General features: G+C 40.6%; 1 protein-coding gene across 3 annotated transcripts in view; it reads right to left on the bottom strand.

Moving 5' to 3' along the window:
* The window catches only part of NEIL3 (nei like DNA glycosylase 3), a 97850-nt gene that overhangs the window by 45117 nt on the left and 27023 nt on the right, over positions 1 to 25710 (bottom strand). The window contains exon 4 of one of the 3 annotated variants that reach the window (XM_042934222.1): positions 8964 to 9123. In XM_042934222.1, the coding sequence (XP_042790156.1) occupies positions 8964 to 9086 (123 nt within the window). In that variant the 5' untranslated portion in view covers positions 9087 to 9123. Of the gene's footprint in view, positions 1 to 8652; positions 8698 to 8963; positions 9166 to 25710 lie in introns of those variants that run through there. The other 2 variants (XM_042934221.1, XM_042934224.1) reach the window with 2 other exon arrangements.

Here is a 25710-nt window from a genome sequence, read left to right as displayed (position 1 = left end):
CAGCGGAGCGGAACGCAGTGACACGGGGGACAGGATGCCTGGAGCAATGTCTCCACCGGGAAGGAGGGACACACAGGGTGCATGGCACCTGGTGGTCTTGACAGGAACAAGGACAGCCCATCCACAGCATCAGGAAGGAAGGCATATTACACAGGTCCAGGAGCTGGCAAGGGGCCGTGGTTGCACACATTCTCTCGTGGTGACGAATTTTCTCAGTAATATGGGAATCAAGGTACCAGCTAAGAGACAGGTAGGCCCTAAGGCCCTTGTTCCTCTACAGTCATACGTAGCACCTAATAGTAAGACTCAATTTTGCCAGATTCTGACATTATGTCTCCAGCGTCATCATTCACAGGGAGAAGCCAATGGCTTCACACAAATGGTGCTGCTCATTCCACCCTGGAGACAGCCATGGAAAAATGTCATTCACACCTCACTGTCAGGACCACATTAGGTATCCTTCATTACTGACATCAACCTAAAGCTCATCGGTTGATGGTGTTAACATTAAAAGTAAGTACCTGTTTGGGGCGCCTGGTTGGCGCAGTCGGTTAAGCGTCCGGCTTCAGCCAGGTCACGATCTCGCGGTCCGTGAGTTCGAGCCCCGCGTCAGGCTCTGGGCTGATGGCTCGGAGCCTGGAGCCTGTTTCCGATTCTGTGTCTCCCTCTCTCTCTGCCCCTCCCCCGTTCATGCTCTGTCTCTCTCTGTCCCAAAAATAAATAAAAAACGTTGAAAAAAAAAAAAATTAAAAGTAAGTACCTGTTTGTATTTGTCTACATAATCTTGCACTTACCAAGATCATAATTTTCCCCGATTTTTATTTTACTCTGTGCGTTCTGAAAACCTAGACTATTCTCTAGGAAGCTTCCCACTCCCTAAGGACTACTGCTCACTGTTCAATGACTAGACGGGACCATCCATAGCTGCCCCATTATCAAAACACCTACATCTAATTCAGCAGTAATACATCACTGGGCTTTGTTGTAGCTAGTTAAACACTTAAGCACAATTCTTATGAAATCTGTGCCACTCATTCTTCTTCAACCACTCCATAACATATGTTTCAGCAGAGACCAACTGAAACAATAAAAATCTGATTAAAAAATAATAAATAAGGGTTTCTAATAAAAAACCTCTACCTTTTTTATCCAAATAGTCAAATGCCCCAGAGCTCCTAATTATGTCTATTAAGAAGAAATTCAAGCCCAGTTTATCCTGATTTCTAGCCCAATTCCCCACCCACCTCCCTGCCAGGGAACATCTAACTATGTGCTAATGGGGTCTGTAAGGTCCTGTCTCTGGACTGCACAGAGCCTGCCTGCACTGTGGGAAGTTGCGTTCCATATACAGCTTAGGGAGAGCAGAGCTGAAACATCCTCTATAACCAGTGTTAAAGGGTAGGTTAAAAAAGAAGTTTTTACTGCCAGGATTAATTCCTCAAGGCACCAGAGACTGTCCTGGTGCAGACATCTATATGCTCCTCAAATTACTGTCAACTATCAGAGATTTTAGAACACCTAATAGATCCAACCATGGGAAAATTGGTTATTTAGCAAAATAAAGTCTCAGCGGATGACCCTCCAAAATTTTACAGATACTAGACCACTTATTTAATAGACAAAGGGGAGTACACGCCCTTGTAAATAAATTCTGTTGTGCATAGGAGGATGAATCCAAAAATATAAAGGCCAATATACTTAAAATGCACGAGACCATTAAATCTCTTTGCACAGCTGTCAGTGGAAAGCGAAGTATGTCGTTCTGGCTGAAAGAGCCTCAAAGAGAACCGCAAACCAAATCCTTAAAGGTGTAACCCAGGGCTCATTTTACTGATGTTTTGTCCTGTTCTCCATGATTAAAAATAACACACAACATGACAGCGAGAAAAGAAATGTTCTAACAGTTATGATACTAAAGTCTCTACAAACACTGAAAGAAGACGGTTACGGCCTGACGATGGGCAGCATCACAGCACAGATGTCAGCAGAAGGGCAAGCGGAGGAATGATGGCAGGTAGGGAAACAGTCGCCGTGGAAACAGATCTGCAACTGTCAAATGACTTCGGTTCAGCACAAACTCTTCCAGCTAGAGATGCCATGTGACCTTGGCTTGAATACATTCCAGAACCCGTTTTTTAATACTTGATGAGGTGCTTGGGAGTTAAAATGAAATGTGAGCCTAACTTCTTCCTTGCTCACATACACAGATTGTATTTCTCTCTGGTACGAGAATTTTCCCACCTGGGAAGCAGAATAATCTTGAGGCTTCTACCTGCCAAACCCGGCAACCACTATCATGCTACTTACGATGCACAAGGATTATTTGTCTGTGATTTGCATTTCTCCATTGTTTGTGTCTAGGCTCCTTGGGGACAGAGACTACAGCGTTTAACTAATATTCGTGAGCCCATCACACGCTGCCTGGAGTTAAGTAAACATCTGGGGGATCCATCAGATCCCTCCTCCTAAAACTAAGTGTGGCTTTAAACCACAGGCTTGCCCCAATCACCGTGTGGTACACCTAAAACTAACGTAACATTGTGCATCAACTACACTTCAATGATTAAAAAAAAAAAATACAGGCTCACTGTCTCCCCACCTACCATCGCCATCCTTGCTTAACCTTTCCCAAGATTTCTTGGCAAAAACTTCCACTCTACCACTGAACATGATGAACACTCCAGTCTCTTGTTTTCTAATTTTCTGCAATGGAGTGAGGTTTAAATATTTGAGAACCAAATTCTCGTAAGGACCAAAAACTAGATGGGAGTAAAGTACTAATGTTTACCAGAACTTGCCATAAAGTAAGAAGAACTTTATGGGAAGGTTTAGGAATTCTGTTTAGTAATTCTTTATGGGGAGGGATTTAGGAAGGGACTGATGTATTTTCAGCAACCAGTCCTAGCACACCCTAGCTTCTATTGGAGATGTTTACTCAGCATTTCAATGGTTGCTTTAAAAACACCCATTCTAATACTTCATTTGGGTTTTGAGGGAAATGATAAAGATCTTTTAGTTCAGTCGTCCATCATGTGGGCATTGGACCCAAGTTAACTGTTTCCTGGTACACTATCATTTATAAAATAATCAGCTTTGGATAATATACTTGGGACATAATAAAATTTTCCACTTGTGACTGACCATCTCAAGCACCTGCATATGTTTTTAACTGTTTTTGTTTTTTCTAATTCCATTTTAAGAGGTAATTCTGGTATACCAGTGATAGTTTGTGCTACTTATTCTGAAATCTATTGTATATGAACTGGTCAAGGTTTTTGCAATAAATCTAAGATTTGCAAGATATCTACTCATCCTACTGTAGAATGTGGGGTTATCACCTCTTTGTACAAGCTCCAGCTGGCCAGACAAATTCAAAAATTAATTTCCACAAGCCTATTATCTCTGCTATAACCATACACAATTGCCCAATGTATGTTTGACTTTCTCACATTGACCCTTACAATCCTGTTACTGTGTTATTTGAACATTTTATCCTTTTTCTCCCCCTGAAATAGAGATGAAATTCTCCTTTGCCACAATTTTAAGTATGATTGAGAAGGGTTCACCTTCTCACTTTCAAGTGGCTTAATAATATGAAATCATCAAAACAACATACATCTTCAGAGACAGCACATGATTTATTGTGCTGATTACCATTTATCCTGCCTATCCATGGGTGAACAAGGAAGATGAACTTTTCAGAACAGAGCAAGACTTTTCCATAGATAAATGTTTCAACATCTTGCAACTATATATTTTCCACAGAGAAAAGAAAATACCATATTTACTTTCATAGTCTCTCCTTTTTTTTTTTTCCCACATGACTTTTTCCCACGTAATACAACAACATTTTTCTTAATCAGAGGTCACTTACCTACCAATTTAAACCATCTAAGAACCTAACTTTAAAATAGTCTCTAAATTCCAAAAGAGAGTCTTTAGGTTCATATATCACAACACATTCTACAGTTTTTTTAAAAGCAGAGCTTTCAAGCATTAACCTAAAGGCTAAATGCTTTATGCACAATGTGAAGGCCCCAAATGATTACAAACCCTGCATTAGGAATAGGGCGTTCCTCCAATATATGGGTCTAGTGAGAAAGCCCTCATCTGGGGGGAAAAAAAGGAGCAAACATTGGGGTGCCTGGTGCCTCAGTCGGTTAAGTGTCCAACTTCAGCCTAGGTCATGATATCACCATTCCTGAGTTGGAGCCCCACATCAGGCTCTGTGCTGACAGCTCAGACCCTGGAGACTGCTTCAGCTTCTGTGTGTCTCTCTCAAAACATTTAAAAAAAAAAAAAAAAAAAAAAAAAGGAGCAAACATTTACCAGGATATTTACCAGGGCATCTAAGATTACTTTGTTAGACACTAAGAGTTTCATGCATCCTCTCATCTAAACCTGACCAAATAAGCAAAGGTTTCAGTATAAGCATGTCTATAGGAGGAAGTAACAAAAGAGCTAGAATTCAAAAATCAAGATGGTCAGATATTCTTTTCTCTACATCAAACCAAATACTCCAGTGTCGAATTGCACTGATTAAGCCACAATGGTCACAGTCACCTTCCTTAGCCTGCTCACCTGTAAGATTGTTACCTGTTCTCCATTATCTTTGATTCCATGATTCCACATAATGCTGAATATGCTGATAATAATGATCCTCAGTCATTAAGGAACCATTAGTATGCACTTAAGGTAAGGAATCATATCATGCATGTTCCCGATCATGGTATCTCCCCGGCCAGCTAAGTATTACGTTGCATGTTCTATAAAAAATTTAAAACCCTTTTGGACTTAAAGGAATAAGCTCGTCTAGCCAGGAAATGAATCTCTGTGGATTAGCTCATCCCTTCATACAATGACAATAAAACGAGCTATGATTTCTTTTCTCCCCACTATGAACAAAAGGAAGAAGGAAATCTTTTAGTCAACGTCTCCAGTATTTTCTTGTGGTAGGAATTTCCAAGTAACGAACATAACAAGATACACATACTCATAACGAAAGATTCCGAACTAAATTTAGTTTTAAATCCTTATGCATTTTGGACTATTCAAAACTTTGCTCTTCTCCATCCATGTAAATGTTTACTAAATGCCTACTCTCTTCACAACACTGTGAAGGACACTAAAAGATGAACATTCGCCAGCATACTGAATACATGTATCAAATCATAAGGAGTGACAGAACAGCCAGAGGATCACGTTTCAAATGAAAGGAATGCTTGCAAATAAACTGGGTTTCAGATCCAGTTTCTGGAAAGGAGATTAAAAACATATGCAGATTACATACCGATTTCACTAAAATATTGTACCCACCCAACAATTAAAATCGGAGGATTGACTCTTCACAGCTCGTCAAGCAGAAATGGTCGTTGATATTCCAACACTGTTTCTTACCATACGGTTCCAGGAGCTCCAGCACAGTTTTTATGCAACATGCTTATACAGTCGCCTAATTTTATGCTGACAAGACAGTGGATCAAAATTCAGAAAAATAATATAATGCATACACGAATTGCAGATGCTGAGATCTTGTATGGCTAGGCTTTCTTCTTCAAAATGAGGATGGGCTGTCACAAGGAGACACACATTAAAGTGTGTTCTCTGTGAACTCCAAACCGAAGCAAGGAGGAGGGAACATCATACGACAGGCTTAACTGGTTCAAAATGGCAGTAGCTACATAGGTGGGGGGTTGGGGGTGGTTTTTCAGTACAACGATTATCTGAATTCTTTTAAATGCCCATTATTTTAAATGCCCGGTTAATATTTAACTCTCCTTTGTATTTTCGCATGTTTAGTACAATGTAAAGAATACACAAGGCGGTTGTTAATTTATTTTTAAACTCTGCCTTGCGAAAACTGGTAGCATCTGAATACCTTTAATACCTTTAATTCCATGCCACCAATGCCTGGGAAACGTGGGATCATCTGTAATGGTAATGAGCATTCTGGAAGTGTGGGGACAACCTACCACGTTTTGATTAAATTTCCCATGGATCCAACAACCCTCTAAAATGCAAGAGACTTTTGATGTTGATAAAGATTATTATTGTTGCTATTATTATGTGATCAAAGGCCCAGCAAGTGAAACGATGGCAAAATATTTACAACTCTCCCAATAACCACAAAGAGATTATCATTAATTCCATATTAATTTTCAAATCCAGCTCCCATCAAACCAGATTCCTGATCCCAATCATAATGATGTATTCCAATTTTTAACACCGCCTTATGTCAAGATACGTTTAACAGCTTTAAGTGCACAGCTTTTTAAGAGGTATCGCTTATTTCATATTGCTGCCAACTGATGTTAACAAATGCCCAACAATTCATGAAGCATTCGTGTTATAGTATCAGGCTGCACTCTTTTGTTCGATCTGGATGTAGGACAGGAAGCCCTCAGAAGAGAATTATCAGCGTAGGTAAATCGATAATTAAACAAAACTAAAAATTGTGGGTAGATGCCACCAAAAACCCAAGGTCTCACTTTCCTAGTTTAATTAGTCAGTACTACATTTTAAGAAATATGGTGTTCCTGCCGCTGAATTGGACACTTTCCCTACTGAATCTTTTACAACCGAGAAAAGCTAGAGCTAAGAGAATCAGCTGTGGAGGGAAAGAGGGAGATCAAACCCTGAGGTTCAACCCCTTACCAGTCATGTGATCTTGTGCCATTTAATTAAACTCACTCTGAATCTCACATCCCTCAACTGTAGAATCATAGGGTTATTATTTCTCTCAGCTACATGAAACGTAAACGTTCTTCAAAGGCACTTTATGCCTTGCCACTAGAGATAATCACAACAAACTTAAAGGAAATGTTGATGCTATTTTGGCCTAAATACCAATGAGGTGATATCTATTTAAAACATTAAGTTGGATTCTCACAGCAGGAACTTTATCTTACTCGTCTTTGCATCCCCAGGAGCTAGCATAAAACCTAACATGAAATACATTACTGTTGAATATGTAAATCATGATACCCATACACAATTCATGTTACTGCCTTGTGAAATAGCGACTCTGTCCCTTCCTCTTCACCTCTACCACCAGCAACCCCCCGCCCCTGGATTCCTGTGGCCCTCTCCTAAGGGAGGCTGCAGGATCTACTTGGGCTTTCCTCCAGTCTTTCGTTTTTCCTTTTCAAGGTTGAGTGATCTTTCCAAAGTGTGAGTGGATCTCACCACACTCAAGACCGCCATTACTCCTAAGATAAATATAAAGTCCCTAACCAAGTCTACGAACATCTCCATGGTCTGGCTCCTGCCCAGCAACTCCAACTCTGTTTTATCTCAAATGGCCTTCCTTCTAGCTCTTTCTCCCTTTTCCAGTCACAATGGCTTTCTTCCAATCTCTCAAATGTCTGAAGCTCTCTTCCTTTGCGAACGCTCTGCCTGAAGTTGTTCTCCCTGCCAAACTTCCACACCTGAGTGTAATTGTACTTCCCCGCCCAAGCCTTTCCTGACTTTCTTGAGCTCTTACAAAACCATGCAAGAAAGCCCTCAGGGAATTTACCAATTTATATTTATGTGCTTCCTTAACGACTGTCCGTGTATCTTCCCAACTAAAGTGTAGGCTCCACAAGGGGAAACATTTGTTTTTGTTCCTCAGGTGATTTTCATATTCAGAATTTTGTGGAATGCGTGATTTTTATAAACCTTGATATTACTGAGAGTTCACCCAAGATCAACCCGAGTTACCCTGACATGATTTTGAGAAACACTACACTAAAAACAATAAGAGCACTTAATGCTTAATGCGGAGCACTTAAGGACGTATAAAGTTAAAAGGAATAAAATACAAGGACAAATGGAAGAACATACAAAACTTATTCTTTTTCCAAGTTTGAAAATGTATTTCCCCAGACCGAGAGCCTCATTTCTTTCAGGTTGTAAGCGTATGCTAATTTCATAGCAAGCAACTTTTCTTCCTGGACCAAAGGCTAGGAGGAAGCTTTGCAGGAGAAATTGAAGTGCACTATAATATTTTTTTTTAAAAGTTTTTTTTTTTTTTTAACGTTTATTTATTTTTGAGACAGACAGAGATAGAGCATGAACAGGGGAGGGTCAGAGAGAGGGAGACACAGAATCTGAAACAGGCTCCAGGCTCTGAGCTGTCAGCACAGAGCCCGATGCGGGGCTCGAACTCACAGACCGTGAGATCATGACCTGAGCCGAAGTCGGCCGCTTAACCAACTGAGCCACCCAGGCGCCCCTGCACTATAATATTGCATACATCCGTGAAATACAATCATCCACACATCTAAAGGGCTTTTAAAGCATGACGGCTTAATCAGAATATTTTTAGTACAAGTTATAAATTCTTACCAAATGAATATCACACCATCTGCAATGAATGCCTTGAGTGGCCAGAAGCTGTGCTACAAGTTATTTGAAAAAGAAAGAAATTCACTTAAGGGAACCAGAATTGGGTTTCACAGCCCCTTCATTAGATGGCAATATTAAGTTGAGTGGGAGGGTCAGGGCTAAATTTTCTATACGCAATTTTAGAATTATATGGAAGTTGTGATACACTTCTCAACTGCAGAATAGCAGGCAAGCGAGAAGCGAGAGTTTCGTGCTAGAAGCTTATTGTTTTAACCACGCGAAAAAAATGTAGAGATCTGATAATACTAACAGCAGAAAACGCACCTATAACTATACGGAGACCATCTTTTGGAGGGTGGTAAAAAGTTAAGGTGATTCTTAATGAAACATCTCCATCATTTCTTGCCTGGGCATCTCTCTCTGGTAGCCTTCGCGCAGCGGTCCAGTAGTCCCTACTACGCAGGCGCGCGAGCACGGCCTTCCACCAGCAAAATCAAGTTAAAGTCTGGGAAACGCGGAGCCCCAGCGAGTCTGTTCCAGAGCAAAGAGATGACACTTTGGGCCCTGGAAACCTAATGGGGTCTTTATGCCATTTCCCCCTGCTGGCCCCATACCAAATTATATTAACGGCTCACCTGGGAAGAGACCACACCCAGGCTCTGCAGGGCGCTTCCCCGCAAGTCCGTCACCGCCTGGCCCGGGCGCACTCGCGCCCGAATTTTCTCTCCATTTAGAGTACAGCCTGGTCCTTCCACCATCTCCCGGTCGGCACTGTGGCTCACTAGCTGCAGGGCCCTGCGGAGAAAGCCGCTGTGCACCTCAAGCTCTGCGCGGGCCCTCGCGGGCGCAGAGAGGAAGTTCAAATCTCCCGCGCATCCGGCCCCGCCCAAGCCCGCTTGGTCCCGCCCCTGTCACGCCCGCCGAGATCCGCCAGGCCCCGCCCCGTGCCCGCCCCCGTCACGCCCCCTGAGATCCGCCTTGCTCCGCCCCGGCCCCGCGGCGCTCAGCTCTGCCAGGCCCCTCCCCGTCCAGGGTGCACCAAGCCCACCCAACGCCGCTAAACTCTAAGAGCCCAGGCAACTGGGACCTCAGAAACTCCAACTTTTTGTTTTGAGGTTTTTGCTCTTGTCCTTGAACTACTCCATACACGCATATTTTGTGACCTTGTCCTCTTAGTCTGCTCTAAAATTCAAGGTCGTCACAGCCTTGCAGGCTTTAGTTTTTGTATGCCCTCTTCAGATGTGGGTAAGGAGGAGGGTTTTTAGAACAAGCAGCTTGTATTTTTTCTCGGATAAAGTTAGCATGCTTTCGAAAATGTGGCTTTATATACTAAATATATTTTAGTGTCTCATATTAAAAACCCTTTCATTTTTTAGATGGCTAAGCTAAGTAAGTTGTACCCAAATTCATCAACCCTGTTATGGGTTGCTGCATGAATGCCATATGAAATCACTTTGTAAAAGCCAGGGATCTATACAAATATGAGGGCAATGCATAGCTTTTCAAATTTATACGAAGATCTTCCATGTAAATACATGAAGCTAATGGCTCCATACAATTTTGTAAATAATGAAAAATCTTAAATCTTTTTTGAAAATTAAAATACAGCGCATTAAAACAAAATGTTACTTTGTGTGTGATTCAATAAGCCTATCACTGTGCTGCACTTAAACCAGAAGAATATATATTAGAGACTTGAATTCAAACATTTGAGAAGCATTCAACCTTTTTCTTTGTGGGGAGAGATTAGTGGTCAAGGTAGCGTGATCACCTTCAAGATTCTTTGTACGTTAGTCCCTTGTTTAATTGTGTTTACTCTTCTAGGTCCAGTTACTGAATAATCAAGAAAGAATCCTGTTCATTACAGGCCAAATTCAGTCATCATCTCTGCCCCTTTGGTGCAGGAACGTGCTATTTGCTTATCTGCTTCTCCCTTTTCATTAACTATTTATTGCTACCTTGTAAATTATCCCATTTGTTATGTCAAAGTTTCTGCGGGTCTGGAATTGGACAGTGGTCTGGCTGGTTGGTTCCGCCTCCGAGTTTCTCAAGCATTTGCAGTGAAGACGTTGGCCAAAGCTGCCATCATCAAAGGCTTGACTTTAGCTGGAAAATCCACTTCTGAGGTGGCTCACTTGAGCAGCTATTAACAGGAGGCCTTGGTTTCTCATCTTCTGAGGGTTGCCTGGCTGTCCTCCTGACGTGGCAGCCAGGTTCCCCCGGAGGTGTGATCTACAAGAAAAGCCAGGGAGAAAGCTTGCGAGGATCTTTATTACCTAGTCTCCGAGGTGACACAACCTTCACGATTTCTATTCCTTAGAATCCCGTCAGTCAGTATGGCCCATAAGGGTTTAGAGGTGGGGAATGAAGCTTTATCTCTTGAAGGGAGGAGTATTAAATAATTTGTGAACATATTTTAAAACCATCGCAATGATCATTAATCTGAATGCTCCATCATGGACTTCTCATTTCTCTGTAGGTTGTGCTGGGTGCACATTTAGATCAAATATAATCTTTAGTTAGAATTAAGTTTACCATTCCCCACAGAGCTCAGTAAGAGTTGGGCAGGAACACTGAAAATACAAAGAGACGTCACTGATGTGCCCCAAACAGCCAAGCCATATTTTGTTTATACATGACTAGCCTCTGAGTCTTTTGATGCTTCTCTCTTATCCTTCCAAATCGGGGGTGGGGGGTGGGGAAGGGGCACCTGGGTGGCTCAGTAGGTAAAACGTCCGACTTGGGCTTAGGTCATGATCTCACAGTTCGTGGGTTCAAGCCCCACACCAGGCTCTGTGCTGACAGCTCAGAGCCTGGAGCCTGCTTTGGATTCTGTGGCTCCCTCTCTCTCTGTCCCTCCCCTGCTCACTCTGTCTCTGTCTCTCTATCTCCAGAATAAATAAACATTTAAAAAATTAAAAAGAACAGTAAAATCACATGGTGGTGCATCTGCAGTAACTATAAAGAGCTGCTTCACCACTGCAAACAAACCAACCTTGGTTTACAGTGTTTCTCTCAAAACTGTCAGGAACCTCCTAAGGGCCATCCTTCCTGCACTTACCCTGTCACATTCTTATCAGAGTAATCTTCTTAAGCAGGATTTATTCACTGATGACTTCATAAAAATCATTTGTTTTCTTTAAACCTCACTTTCTTCATAGGTAAAATAAAATACAACTTTACTATAAACATCCACATGATTGTTCTAATTCTCAAACATCACATACGAAAGCACTTTGAGAAATAGAAGACACTCTACAAATTGAAGGAATTAAGATAAATTCGACTTGCTACTCCTAGAGTATTTTCTGTACTTTTTGTTTCTTGGCTCATGCTGTTATTCTTACATTTTTTTTTTTTTTTTTAAATTTTAGAAAGAGTGAGTGAGCAGGGAAGAGAGGCAGAGACAGAGAGAGAGAATCTCAAGCAGGCTCCAAGCACAGCACAGAGCCCACAGAAAGGATTGATGCCATGACCCTGGGATCATGATCTAAGCCAAATAAAAAACCAGACACTCGGGACACCTGGGTGGTTCAGTCGGTTAAGCATCTGACTCTTGGTTTCTGACTCAGGTTTCTGCTCATGAGTTTGAGCCCCGCATCAGGTTCTGTGCTTGGTATTCCCTCTCTCAATCTCTCTCTCTCTCTCTCTCTGCCCCTCCTCCACTGATGCACACTCTCTCGCTCTCATAAATGAATAAATAAACTTAAAAAACAAAACAAAACAAAACAGACACTCAACCTACTGAGGTACCCAGGCGCCCCATACCTTTTATTCCCCTTTGAACTCTTCAACCCAGCTCACTGAAATCCGCCCAACTTTGAAGTCCTAGTTGAATGCATCTCCTCTAAAAAATCTTCCAGGTATGGTCAGAACTAATCTCTTGTCTTTTGAAGTTGGTTCTTCCACAGATTGTACCTAACTTCCCTTGTGTTAAAGTTAATTGGGTACCTACAAGTCTCCTACTAGTTTTGTCCTTGAAGACAGTAGAGTGGGTGTCCTGTTGATACTTCTTATAACACCCAGGATGCCCTTTTGCACAGAATAGACATTCAACAAATATTTGTTGAATTGGATTATCATTATTAACTTATAAATGAAAATACTGGACTTTTCTGTCCCCAAATACCTTTCCTTATATCTTTAGTGTCATTCTCATGAATTGAGGTTTTATGTTTTCAGAAGTCCTTGTTAGAAATCAACATCAACAAAACTAGGTAATACATCATTACCCTATGGCATATTTTCTTTTAAAAAAAATTTTTTTTAACATTTATTTATTTTTGAGACAGACAGAGAGAGAGAGCATGAACAGGGGAGGGTCAGAGGAAGAGGGAGACATAGAATCTGAAACAGGCTCCAGGCTCTGAGCTGTCAGCACAGAGCCCGAGGCGGGGCTCGAACTCACGGACCGCGAGATCATGACCTGAGCCGAAGTCGGACGCCCAACCGACTGAGCCACCCACGCGCCCCGGCATATTTTCTTTATTAGATCAACAAGCCAAGAATCTTGATGCATCCTTGAGGAAATCAGACCAACCACATGTGCAGTCACTTGTGTTCATTCATTTGTGTGTATTTATCTTCACAATAGCCCTGTGTGATAGTCAGGATAGATAATATTAGTAGTTTATAGATAAAGAAGTTGAGTTTTAAACCAGTGGTTATTTTGCACGGTGACATTAGGGACCAAGAAAGATACAGAAATGAAACGTTTTCTGACTCTGATACCAATATTCTTTTCACTAACACCGCAGGTGAGCGTAAATGAAATAAAAATGTCTAAAACGTTGGAAAAGATAGCTTTCTCCAAGACCTCAAGTGGCTACTACATACCACATGGGTCCATGGCATTAGTGGAGAATGTGTTGAAAAGGGTAAGGAATCACCAAAAGGAGATGGAGAGGGGCTGAAAAGAAACATGAATTTTACTTGCAAAGATTTTCACTAATAAAAACATACTTAATCCTTGCTCCGTAGGAGACACTGAGTCAGGCTGTGCGGTAAGAAGGGATGTAGAGAAGCCTTTGCACACAAAAAATTACAATGTGGTTAGAGATACTGACATTTAAAAACCATAAAAGGAAAAGAGATCTCATGTACAACAAAGGACTTAGATGCTAAGGAAATTCATTGAAGGGACACATCACTCAGAACTAAGATACTCTGGGGGCGGCTGGGTGGCTCAGTCGGTTGAGCGTCGGACTTCAGTTCAGGTCAGGATGTCATGGTCTGTGAGTTCGAGCCCTGCGTGGGGCTCTGTGCTGACAGCTCAAAGCCTGGAGCCTGCTTCAGATTCTGTGTCTCCTTCTCTCTCTCCCCCTCTCCTGCTCACACTCTGTCTCTTTCTCTCTCTCTTTCTCTCTCTCTCTCTCAAAAATAAATGAACATTAAAAAAAAAAAGAAGTAAGATACTGTGGAACATGTTCAGAGAAGAGATGGGGTCTGAGCCCATCCTTCAAGAAGGAGAGCCCTAGGCAAGTAGAAAGGTCAATTAAGAGAATTTTAAGTAACAGGAATACAGAAAAACAGGTGATGTATTTGAGACACAATGATTAAAGCAGAAATTGTCAGGGAGGGGAGTAGTGGCAGATAACACTGGAAAGATTCCTCTCCTCAGCCACGTGGAGAACCCAGGACAATTGAAAAGCAGAATTCATTTTCCTGGGATATGGGCAGCCATGACACCTTTGAGCCGGTGTAGGGACCCCAAGCCCACGAATTCACCATACTTATTTCTTAAAACTGAAATTCAAAACTCCATTCCGACCATGGAGAAGACAAGGCTCTGCAGTTTGGAGCCCTTATTTGCTCATTTATTCCTCATTGACAAATAGATGGGTCACAATTGCTCACAGTAGGTGGGCAGATGCTCATATACTGCTGAGTTCATAATGCCTTGAAGAGTCCTTAGTTCAGAATCCCTCTGTTTTCACTAACAATAATCGCAGATATTTATTTAGGGCTTCTACGTGCCAGGCAGTGCTCAAAGTGTTCTGCAGACTCTTTTGATCCTCACGATAATCCTCTGAGATGAGTACTATTCTTATCTTCATTTTACAAATGAAGGAACTGGCACAGAGAGGTTAGGTAATTTGTTCAAGGCCACAGAGTTGGGATTCAACCAGGCAAGCCATGGTCTTAGCCAAATATTTTCAGCAACATCAATTATATTACACTGGCCTTCAACCAAATATTTTTAGCAATGACTTGAGAAATGGTGTTTTAGGGGAAAAGCAACCTTTTAGTTAGCCTTACACAGGCATTAAAGACAATTTTAAAAAACCTTCCTTTAGCATATTAAGTTTTGACATATTTTGGATAGTGAAAATTTGTTTTTAGCCCTCTCTTGACAAAGCCTGTGGGCAGATTTTTAGGTGGAATGATAAAAATGTAGCAAGGGGGAAATTTCTTTGATTTCTGTGTTTTACATAAATTACCTGAATATATTTAACAGATAGAAAGATAACATCCATCCTCTCTCAACATCCTCTTAATCTAAGCCCTGAATAGAGGAAACAGTCATTAGTGAACATTACGTGCAGGTGTTTTGGTGGTATTTACTAAAGAGTCTCCAGTTTCCACCCATTAAGAGAAACTTTTAACATTAGACTACCAGAAGAATAATAAAACGCACAGCAACAGAAACCGTTTTGACAGTTTTGCTGTTGGAAGCACATACCAAATGTTGAGACTTTGCAGAGTGGTGGATTTTGTTCCACTGTGAAGGCTGGAGGTGCCAGGCGGCTGTTTTCTGCCAGCAAAGTCACAATCTAAACTGCAGAATCGACCATGGCCTCCTAGGTGATACACGAAACCACCCTGACATTACCTAGTCTACTCACAGTGTTGGGAAATCCAGGATTGTGGTGTTTTGCAAAATTCTCCATGGAAGGGATTTTTTCTCATTTATTTTGTAATTTAAGCATAAGTAAGCAGAGGTAGTTTCTATGCATGAACTTGATTTGGAGGAAATTAATAACTAAATAGTTATTAAACAGTCACAGAAGCCAAAATAATCCCTTTGTGACTCCTTCCATGATACAGGATCGGAGTGATTTCTTTTTTATTTTGAAATAGAACAGCGAGTTATTTATTTATTTATTTTTTTGGTAATATCTTGAGGCATCTTAATATCAGCCTCAGCCACCAGAGAATGTATCCCCCGTGAGGCATGAAATGCACCATTTACTCATTCATTCAAAAAACAATCACTGGGTGGGGCACCTGGGTGGCTCAGTCGGTTAAGTGCCTGACTTCAGCTCAAGTCATGATCTCATGGTTCATGAGCTCAAGCCCTGCGTCAGGCTCTGTGCTGACAGCTCAGAACCGGGAGCCTCCTTCAGGTTCTGTATCTCTCTCCCTCTGCCCATCCCCTCCTTGCACACACACTCTTTCACACACACTCAAAAAAAATTAAACATTAAAAAAAATTTTTTTAATTAAAAAAAACCCAAACAACTCTGGGTTTCAATTTAGGTCATGATCTCACGGTTTGTGAGTTCGAGCCCCGCATTGGGCTCTGCACTAACAGGAAGGAGCCCGCTTAGGATTCTCCTTGCCCCTCTCTCCGCCCCATCCCCGCTCCCCACTTTTTCTCTCAAAATAAATAAATAAACTTAAAAAAAAAAACCCGGATCACTGGGCACCTCATATGTTGCAGGAAAGATGCTGGATCCACAGGTACAGATAAAAGTCAGAGATCTAAGCAGCTCCCAGACTAGTGCAGGGAAAAGAGGAAGCAAGTACCAGGTCTCTAACAGGTAACTCCTAGCACCACAAAAAGACATCCTAAGGGGACTGGGATTCCAGACATTCCAGCTACATTTTGAGGAGGAATAGGAGAAGGGGAAGAATAGGAGAAGGGGATTTTCAGGCAGATGGGGAAGAAGCTATTTTCGAAGCCAGGGGGTGTGAGAGAATGTCATATTATGGGAACAGTTAAGAATACCTGATGGAAAGAGGTCAGGGAGTGAGGGCTGTTGGGGCCCAAAGAAGTTAGCAAACCAAGATCATGAAAAATCTAATATGAGATGCAAAGAAGTATGGATATTATTTTGCAAGTAATGGGTGGGGGGGGGGGGAGCAAATAAAGCAACCTATGCAGAACTGACATGATTACATAAGCTTTACTTAATAATCACCAGAAAAGTGTGACGTAGTGATTCTCAACCAGGGCGGTTTTGCACTTTTGGGGACAGTTGGTCACATCTAGGGGAATGGGAGTGCTATTGGCATCTAAGGGGCAGAAGGCAGGGACGCTGCTAAATAGCTACCAGTGCCACCACAACAAAGAGGTCTCCAGCCAACATGTCCATAGTGCCAATGTTGAGAAACCCTGGTGTGGAATGCTGATTAATGCCCTGCTCCCCAAGTTCACGCTCCAATCCTTGGAACTTGTCACCTTGTCTCCTTACGTGGCAAAAGGAATACTGCAGATGTGACTAAGGATTGTGGGATGAGGCGAATATCCTGGATCATCTGGGGGCCCAATGTAATCACAAGCACTGATGAGAGGGAAGCAGGAGAATCAGAAAGGCAATGTGAGCGCAGAAGCAGTCAAGGAAGGAGATGTGATGTCACCAGGCTGATGCCTTTGAAGATGGAAGAAGCCAGGAGCCAAAGAAAGTAGGTGGCATCTAGACGCTAGAAGGGGTGAGGAGAGAGGCTCCCTGAGAGACTCCAAAAACAGCCAGCTCTACTGACACCTTGACGTCAGGCCAGGAAGATTGACTTTGGACTTGTGACTTCCAGAACAGTTAGAGAATAAATTTGTGTTGTGTTAAGCCACTTAACTTGTGGCAATTTGTTATAGCAGCGATAGGAAATTAAGACATCTGTTTGGGAGGATGGGGTGAATGGGAAGCAAATCTTAAGGGAGAATAAACAGGAAGGAGATGTCAACATCGCCTGGCACTTATCTGAGTGCTGGAGATACAACAGTGATCAAGGCAGGAAGCTAACAGAATTCCTGTTCTCTTGATGTTTATAAACCAGTAATTTACAGGAGTTCTTGTTATATTCCAGAAGATAATCCCTTACATAAGGCTAATTTCCTTTCCCAATCCATTATACATCAGCTAACGTTTTCTATTTTGAACAGAAAGTTTTACTTTTGATTTATTCAAACTTGTCAGTATTTCACATTATGATTCACACTCCTCCCCCATTCAAAGTCATTTCAGTGTCATAAAATATCTCTCTACATTTTCTTCTACCAACTTTATTTATAGTTTCCTTATGATAGATTATTGTTCCCAATTATCCACTCACTCCGCCAAAGCAGAATTATTAACCCCACCCTTGCAGCATGCTCCTATAGAGGGATAGACCTCACCATACCACTGTCAGAAACGGCCGTTCAACTACCTTGGCTCAGTGGAGTGTGAGTTCTCTTATCTGATCATAAACTTGTGAATGGGAAATAAAATGTTCATTGCTGGAGACTTTGGGGACGGTTTGTTATACAGCATAATCCAGGAAACTTTGATTAAAACCCTTACGTCTATATTTAGGCATTTTAGTGATGATGCCGTCATTGTCATGTGCAAAGTTACCCTTAATATATTAATGTGTGTGGTGGCTCCATTGTATTTCATTGACCTATCTGCTGTTGCACCAATTCTATACTATTTTTATGACTGTGCTATTATACTGTGTCTCAATGTCTTGTGGGTTCTCCCTTTTCAGTCTTCCTTCTCAAAATTATACTGGCTTTGTATGAATGTTTAAGCTTTCAGGTTCTATTTAGACAACGTTCCCTGTTCTCCCCCAAATTCTGCTGAAATATTGGCTATAAATACAGAAAACACATAGATAAGCTTGGGAAGCCATTCACAGTTTTGCAATGTTAACGTATCTGCTTTTATTAAGGTCTCATTTAATCAACTTTAGAAATTTTATAAGTTTCTAGGTAAAGAAATTGTGTTTTCTCCCTTGGTTTAATTCCTCACTATTGTATTGTTTGGGTTGATATTTCAAGTGGAATATTATTTTGTATTATAGTTTTAGTTGTTGTGGTTGTTTTTTCTATATGACGCGCTAGACTACAAAGTGAAACATATACACCCTGTGGGGGAAGGAAAGAAAATATTAGCACTTCTCTGTATGCTTATTTTTTATTTTACTTTAACATTTTTATGTTAGGCAAATGTATCTAATGTATTCATACATTAGTTCTATAATAATAAGAATAGCTAATTTTTAGGAGGCACTACCTTTGTGCCAGGTACAAAAGCCTTCCAAGTATGAATTCACTTCATCCTCACGATATCCTAAGTGGTAAGTGCTGCTATTATTATTCTTACTATTCTCATTTTACAGACAGGAAAAGCAAGGCAGAGAGGAGTTATGTAACTTGCCTAAGTACACACAAGGAGTTAAGTAACAGAACCAAGATTTGAACCCAAGGCAATCTTGCTCGTAATACATATACTACATTGTATGTAAAGTACAGAATTGCAATTTATAAATAAATATTGGAGTCATGCGAGGCTCATGGGAGGAGTTGGCTTGCTTTTTAAAGGTTAAGTTAATTTTTTTTTTAATTTTATTTATCAACTTTTAGGGGAACCAATATTTTGAGACTGGTAGAAAAACGCTATTAATCTTTGAAGTTTATCTTGTATCTGGCAATTCACTGAACTCTTTCATTAGATACACCAATTTGTTCATTCTCTTGGGTTTTCTATGTAGATAATCTTATCATTTCCAAATAATGACAGTTTTATCTCTTCCTTTCCAATTCTTATCATTGCTAATTATTTTCCTTGTCTTATTGTGTTGGCTGGGGCCTTCAGTACTATAGTGAATAGCAGAGGTGATAAAAGATATCCTTGCTTTGTTGAGTTCAAAAATTCTTCCATAAGCACTAACTAGGCTTTTGAGTAAATATTTTTATCTAGTTAAAGCCATCATATTTGTTTTCAGTTTTCTTAGTTTTACGTTGGTTTTATGATTACATAGGTGTGAAACTTATTAAGTCCTTTCTATATCTACTGAGATAATTTATTTTACTTTTTTAGTCCATTATGATGATGAATTACATTGATAGAATTTTGATCAGTAAACCATTATAGCATCCCCAAGATACTTCCTACCAATTCACGCTGTATTATTCTTAACTGATTATGAATTTATTTGCCCACAATTTTATTTCTCATTGTCTCATCTGTGTTCAGACATGAACTAAGACTATTTATTTCCCTTTTTCCTTTATATTGTCCTTATTCAACTTTATATCAAGATATTAAATTTATAAAATGACTTGTGCTATCTTTGCTTTTTCTGGAAGAGCATTCATAAGATAAAATTATCTGCCTTTTAAACTTTCACTTAGCAATCTTTAACGGACCCTATTTCAACGAACTCTGACACATTTAGTGAGCAAGGAAGGGAAGGATGGATAGCAGAGCAGTCCTATGGCATTTTCTAGAGGAAGCTGCTTTACTTGGTTAAGTATTCTCTACAATTCATCATGAGATAAGCGAGCTTTAAAACTTCACAGCAGAATTCGGAAATTCATAGCACTGGGCTGTTTGGGAAAGGATTACGAACATTAACACGTATGTTTGACGTGGCACTGTCGTTTTGGTTGCCAACCACTTCCCCCACAATTCGTGTCAGATTATGAGTGCAAAAAGTTAAAATAACTATGTCAACACACACCTTGCTTTATTGGTCAAATAAATAGACAAAAAGGAATCAGCTCCCTGAAGGCAATTACTATAAACGTTAGAACTCTGGCGGGGACCCCGTCTGTTCCAGTGAGAAGATGCATCAAGGTAATCATTTCTCAAACGTGCAGAACTCCCCCTGAGGCAAAGGGGCAACCGTTTTATCTGCCTTGATGGGGTCAGAATGTGGGGGGTGGGTTTAGTGAGGAACTCCCCTTGAGAAATAAAAACTGAGAAACAGAAATCTTACTAGTATTTAACCCCAAACCCAGGTACGGATCTACTCATTTTAGACCAAGGACCAAGACTTTTAAGAGGCTTGAAATCTTTCCTCCTTGCAGATTCATTGTTCTTTTTAATGACTGCTGGTTTTCCATAATGAGGAACTGGAAAACTCTGAAGACAGTTAACAATCCATGTGCTTGTTTGGAGGGACAGGAAGGCATTTGGAGAAGTGGGAGCAAAGGGCAGAGTGGAAGGCGGCTGCCAACAGGAAGGGCAGGTACTCCTCCGGCCACTACAAAGAAGACTCACAGGAAGGTCTTGAGCCCGAGAATGAAGCTGGAGTTTAAAATGGAAGCGCTTGAATCACGCCATTACGCCTTGTCATCTACACTGTGGACAGTCCACACTCGCCGGGATTGTGTCGAGCCATTGTGTTCAGGCAGCGTTGAAATTGCGAGCTTGTGAAATGACGGCAACAGATAGACCTTGCTAGCGTGAATCGATCAAAGGTGTGCAATGTCTGAGCAAAAATCCTCAATCCTGAGCCTGACAACCATATAGACGCAAGTTGTTATATCATCAGCTAAAGGTCAGGTATAAATATAGTGAGCTTGTCTAAAACAGTCAGGGATGCTCTATCCTTCTCATCACATTTATACACCTAGGGGTAACTTGTCAGCTCTAGGAGTATCCATCTTTACCTATATAATAAACCAAATAGAAATCTCAGGAAGTTGCTGAGCCCAATCCATTGTATTTGATGTCTTAATAAGAACACAATAGTTATAATATAGTAAAATGGATTTACATTCCTAACAGAACCGAGGCGTCCATTTCGGCAGCCAAATACAAGATCACTTCTTGCCCTAACTTTTAGCAAATAATTTTAATCAGCTACCAAAGTCAACAGAAAAACTGTCTTATGTAGTTTGTAGATGTCTTGAGAGCCATTTAAAAAACAAAACAAGAACAAGATTTTGATATTGTTCTTTTTATGCACACGGGGTTCAGAGTTTACCTATTGAGCTTCAAGAAGGATTCTTTGCCATTTCTCATCTCATTATTGTTGGCTTGGACCCAGTTGGAGCTAGCGATTAAGCCATGACAGGCTCTGTTTTCTATTATTAATCTCTTGGACTTGAAAGGTTTATCAGACCCAAAGTGATTAGACATTTAAAATTATGGGCTTTTTGCTTACTTGCTAAATAGTGACACCTGAGATTTTTCTGTTTCAGTGTTTTCATTTGTGAGGCAACTGAAAAATGCTAAGGTGTACGTGTGTGCATGTGTGCGTGTGGGCATACCTGCCCACACGCTCATACGCTCGCATGTGCATACACATAAACATGTTTTATAGTCTTTCAGGGATAAGCATCCACCTTTACAAAATATCCTACTTTAGATCAGCAAAGCTGAGAACCTCTGCATTCTCTTCATGCATTAACTCAACTAAGGCATCCAGAGCCACATCCTAAATGCCCACTGGAATTATGGTCTACTTTAGATGTGGAGGTTTGCTTCAGCAGACATTTATGTGACAGCTTGATTATCAATGGTGTCATTAATTCCTCAGCCCATGCATGTCAGAACTCGCCTCTGAGGCCGAGTGCTAGCATGGAAAGGATGGATTAGCACTGCATTCGGGAATTCAAAACTCCCCCAAAGGGACGGGGTAATAAGCATGACATCAACTCGGACAGAAAAGGCCAGGCAAGTTACAGAAACATTTGCAAGGATTCCAGATAAGAAGATAATTTTGTGCCAATTTCACCTTAGAGTGTCTTTCAAACCGTGTAGGAAGCTGAACTGTTTTACTGAAGGGCAATCATCTTCCTCAGTATCACCTGCACTGGGTGCTTCATTTTAGAAAAAGGAGTGATATTTCAAAGAGAGAAAAACACTAGCCGGAAGACTCCCGATTACCAAAATGATGCATAATGGGAGAAAGTCTGCACAGGATTCTTGCATTGATAACATAGACAGTTTTAAGGATTTTTCTTTATAGAAACTATGCTAGAAGAGTAGAAAATGTAAAAGTGTAACTCTCTGGCAGAAGTTTGAATTTGCCTTTGGATAGACGCATGGATTTCCTAAGACTTTCCCCTTTGGTCTTAGTTAGGATTATGTTCAGCTGTATATAACAGAAATGCAATTATGGTGGCTTCACCAAATAAGGGTTTCTTTTTCTCATACATTACGTCTGGACATAGGTAGGTGAGGTTAGTGTTGCATGACATTATCAACATCCTGGCCTTATTTTGTCTTTCTGTTCCTTCAACCTCATGGATACCTCATGGTTTCAAGATAGCGTTCTCTACCTCTGTAGAACTTCCTTCCGTGTTCTGGGCAGGAAGAATAAGAAAGTTACGAGGAGGAAGGGCTGGTACGTATATATCAGGAAAGCAAAACTATATAGAAATTCCTGGTGGGTTTCAGCTGATTTCATTGACCAAAACAGGCCATATGATCAGTCTGTGCTGTAACAGAGTCTGAGAAATAATGTAGATATTTTTTCTTTTCTTAGATTTCCTTTCCTTTCTTCTCCTCTCCCCTTTTTTTCTTTTTTGGCTCTACTGCCAATAAAAGGTACATGAGGGTTCTTTTGAGAAAAGCGAAGGAGAGGATGCATGTTGGGCGGGCAAGCAGTATGCTCTGTCACATGTTGCTTCAAGATATTTAACAGGGTCCATTGTGATTTGGTAATGCCTGTGATGTTCTGACTGTTACTTGTACACCAGGCCTTCTTATCCTGATTTTGCTTGATTAGAAGTGGATTTTGTTCAGTACAGCTTTAGTGCACAGAGCTGATGTTCTCAAGGATTGTCATCCTGAGAGCTTGTTGCTCAAGGTCATTCTTCCACAGCGCTCCACAACAGCACCACCAACGACCCAATTGTACGTGCAGAAAGGCTAGGGAGTTGTGCTAGGTCAGCGGCACTGGGTACAAAGTCAAAGGCAAATCTGCCATCATTGTTCATATAGTGGCCCTGAGAGCTGACATCTGAAGGATAAGCTATGTTGATATTAAAACCCAAAGCAAATGCTGGTAGAACAAACTGGATAAATAGACAAATCCAATGGAGATTTTAACGTCCCTTATCATGTGCGGACAGTGAAATCTCCAAGATGAATCATATGTTGGGAAATGAAACGTACTCAATAAATTTAAAAGGCTTCATGCTTTCAAGTGTGTCGACTGATAATGATAGACTTAAATCAGAAATCAATAGCGTAAGGTATCTAGACAAGCCCAAACATTGGAAAATGAAAGAACTCCCTTCTGAATGTCAAAGAGGTCAAAGATAAAAAAATTCACAAAGAAAATAAAAACTTAATTTGACTGAAGTTATAATGAAAATATGGCAGTTGTGGGATGCCGCTAAAGCAGTACTTAAAAGAAAATTCTTGAAATAGGAAAGAATAGAGATTTAAGATCACTCTAAAATCCCACCTTAAGCTAGAAAAAGAAAAGAAACTTAAACCCAAATATATAAAAGAACAAAAATAATAAATATGAGTGTAAATCAAGAAATACAAAATGAACAATGGAGAAAATCATCAAAACCAAAGGTATCTGAAAAGATGAATAAAATCCATCAAACTACAGCTAGATTGATAAGGACAAAAAAGTTTTAAAAAAGACCAAAACTACTACTTTCAAGAATAAGTGAGAAGTTTTTTTTTTAGTATACAGATATTAGAGGGATCAAAAAGGAATATTTTGATCAACTTTGTGACAATGTGTATGACAATTTAGGTGAAATAGACAAATTCCTTGAAAAACACTATTTTCAAAACTGCCATGGTAGAAAATCTGAGTAGCCCCATAATAACAGAGTTGAATTTATCATCAAAATCTCCCCACAAGTAAAACTTGAGTCTCAGGTTGCTCTATTGGTGAATTCTAGCAAACATTTAAGAAAGAATGCAAATCCTACAGACAATTTCACTTAAAATAGAAGCAGAGGTAACAATTTCCAACTTTCACTAGGAGCCTTATATCAGGCCTGGCATTTAATTTTACCCTACTTACAAACTAATAAATTAACCTATTACTATTTAATAGATTCTGGCAGAAGACGTGAGACTCCTGGATCAGAGACAAAAGACTTTATTACTCACAGACAGCAAGCAGCATGAGCACCATTATGTTGTGTCTGTCCCCCTTTTTCTCGAATCCCACAGAAGGGACACAAAGGGCCCAAGTAGATGCCTGCATGTGCAGTTAACTGCATTGTAGAGGGGGGATTCTGAGTCTGGAGAATCTATTGACCTGTGCCTGCCTAGTGACAGGGCCCTGATTGAAAATTAGGAAAAATGGCTTTCGTTTTACCTCAGTTATTGATGTATTCCTAGCATAGGACAAATCACATGTGTTTTGGGATCCTGGCTTCACTAACCATAAAATCAGAGGATTTGGACACTGTGATTTCTCAGGACCCTTCAAACTCTATAATTTTTTATTTTAAGGTGGCTTCACATGCAGAGTAGGGCCCAACACAGGGCTTAAACTCACGACCCTGAGATCAAGACCTGAACTGAGATCAAGAGTCAGATGCTTAACTGATTGAGCCACCCAGGTGTCTCTCCAACTCTATAATTTTAAGTGACTATGTCCATGAATTAAAGAAGTTTGAAAAATGTAGTCTCAAATTATTTTCTGTGATAGAATTAAGAACATAAAACTAAAGACAGGGTAAACTCCTTTGGTCAATTTCTGGCCTGAAAGTATCAATACCCCACCCTATGATTCACACATTCATGAGGGAACTATAACTTCATAACATTTCTTTTTTTTAAAATTTTTTAATGTTTATTTATTCTTGAGAGATAGAGACAGAGCACGAGCAGGGAAGGGGCACAGAGAGAGGGAGACACAGAATCTGAAGCAGGCTCCAGGCTCTGAGCTGTTCAGCACAGAGCCCAACCTGAGGCTTGAACTCACGAACCATGAGATCATGCCCCGAGCTGAAGTTGGACACTTAACTGACTGAGTCACCCAGGCACCCCAACTTTGTAACATTTCTATTCAAGGTTTCACATTTGTGCTGCTCATAATATTATTTTCATATCCATTTCAAAATATCTCTTGAGGGGCGCCTGGGTGGCTCAGTCGGTTAAGCGTCCGACTTCGGCTCAGGTCATGACCTCACGTTCCGTGAGTTCAAGCCCCGCGTCCGGCTCTGTGCTGACAGCTCAGAGCCTGGAGCCTGTTTGGGATTCTGTGTCTCCCTCTCTCTGACCCTCCCCCGTTCATGCTCTGTCTCTCTCTGTCTCAAAAATAAATAAACGTTAAAAAAAAAAAAAAAAAAAATATCTCTTGACCCTTGAACATAATGGTTTGAAATGTATGGGTCCCACTTACATGCAGATTATTGTTTTCATAAATACAGTACAATATTATAAAAGTACTTTCTCTTCCCTATGATTTTAATAATATTTTCTTTCCTCTAACTTACTTTATTGTAAGAATACAGTATAT

The sequence above is a fragment of the Panthera leo genome, chromosome B1, assembly GCF_018350215.1.
Source record: "Panthera leo isolate Ple1 chromosome B1, P.leo_Ple1_pat1.1, whole genome shotgun sequence".
NCBI lineage: Eukaryota > Metazoa > Chordata > Mammalia > Carnivora > Felidae > Panthera > Panthera leo.
This window is presented reverse-complemented; position numbering and strand designations above follow the sequence as displayed.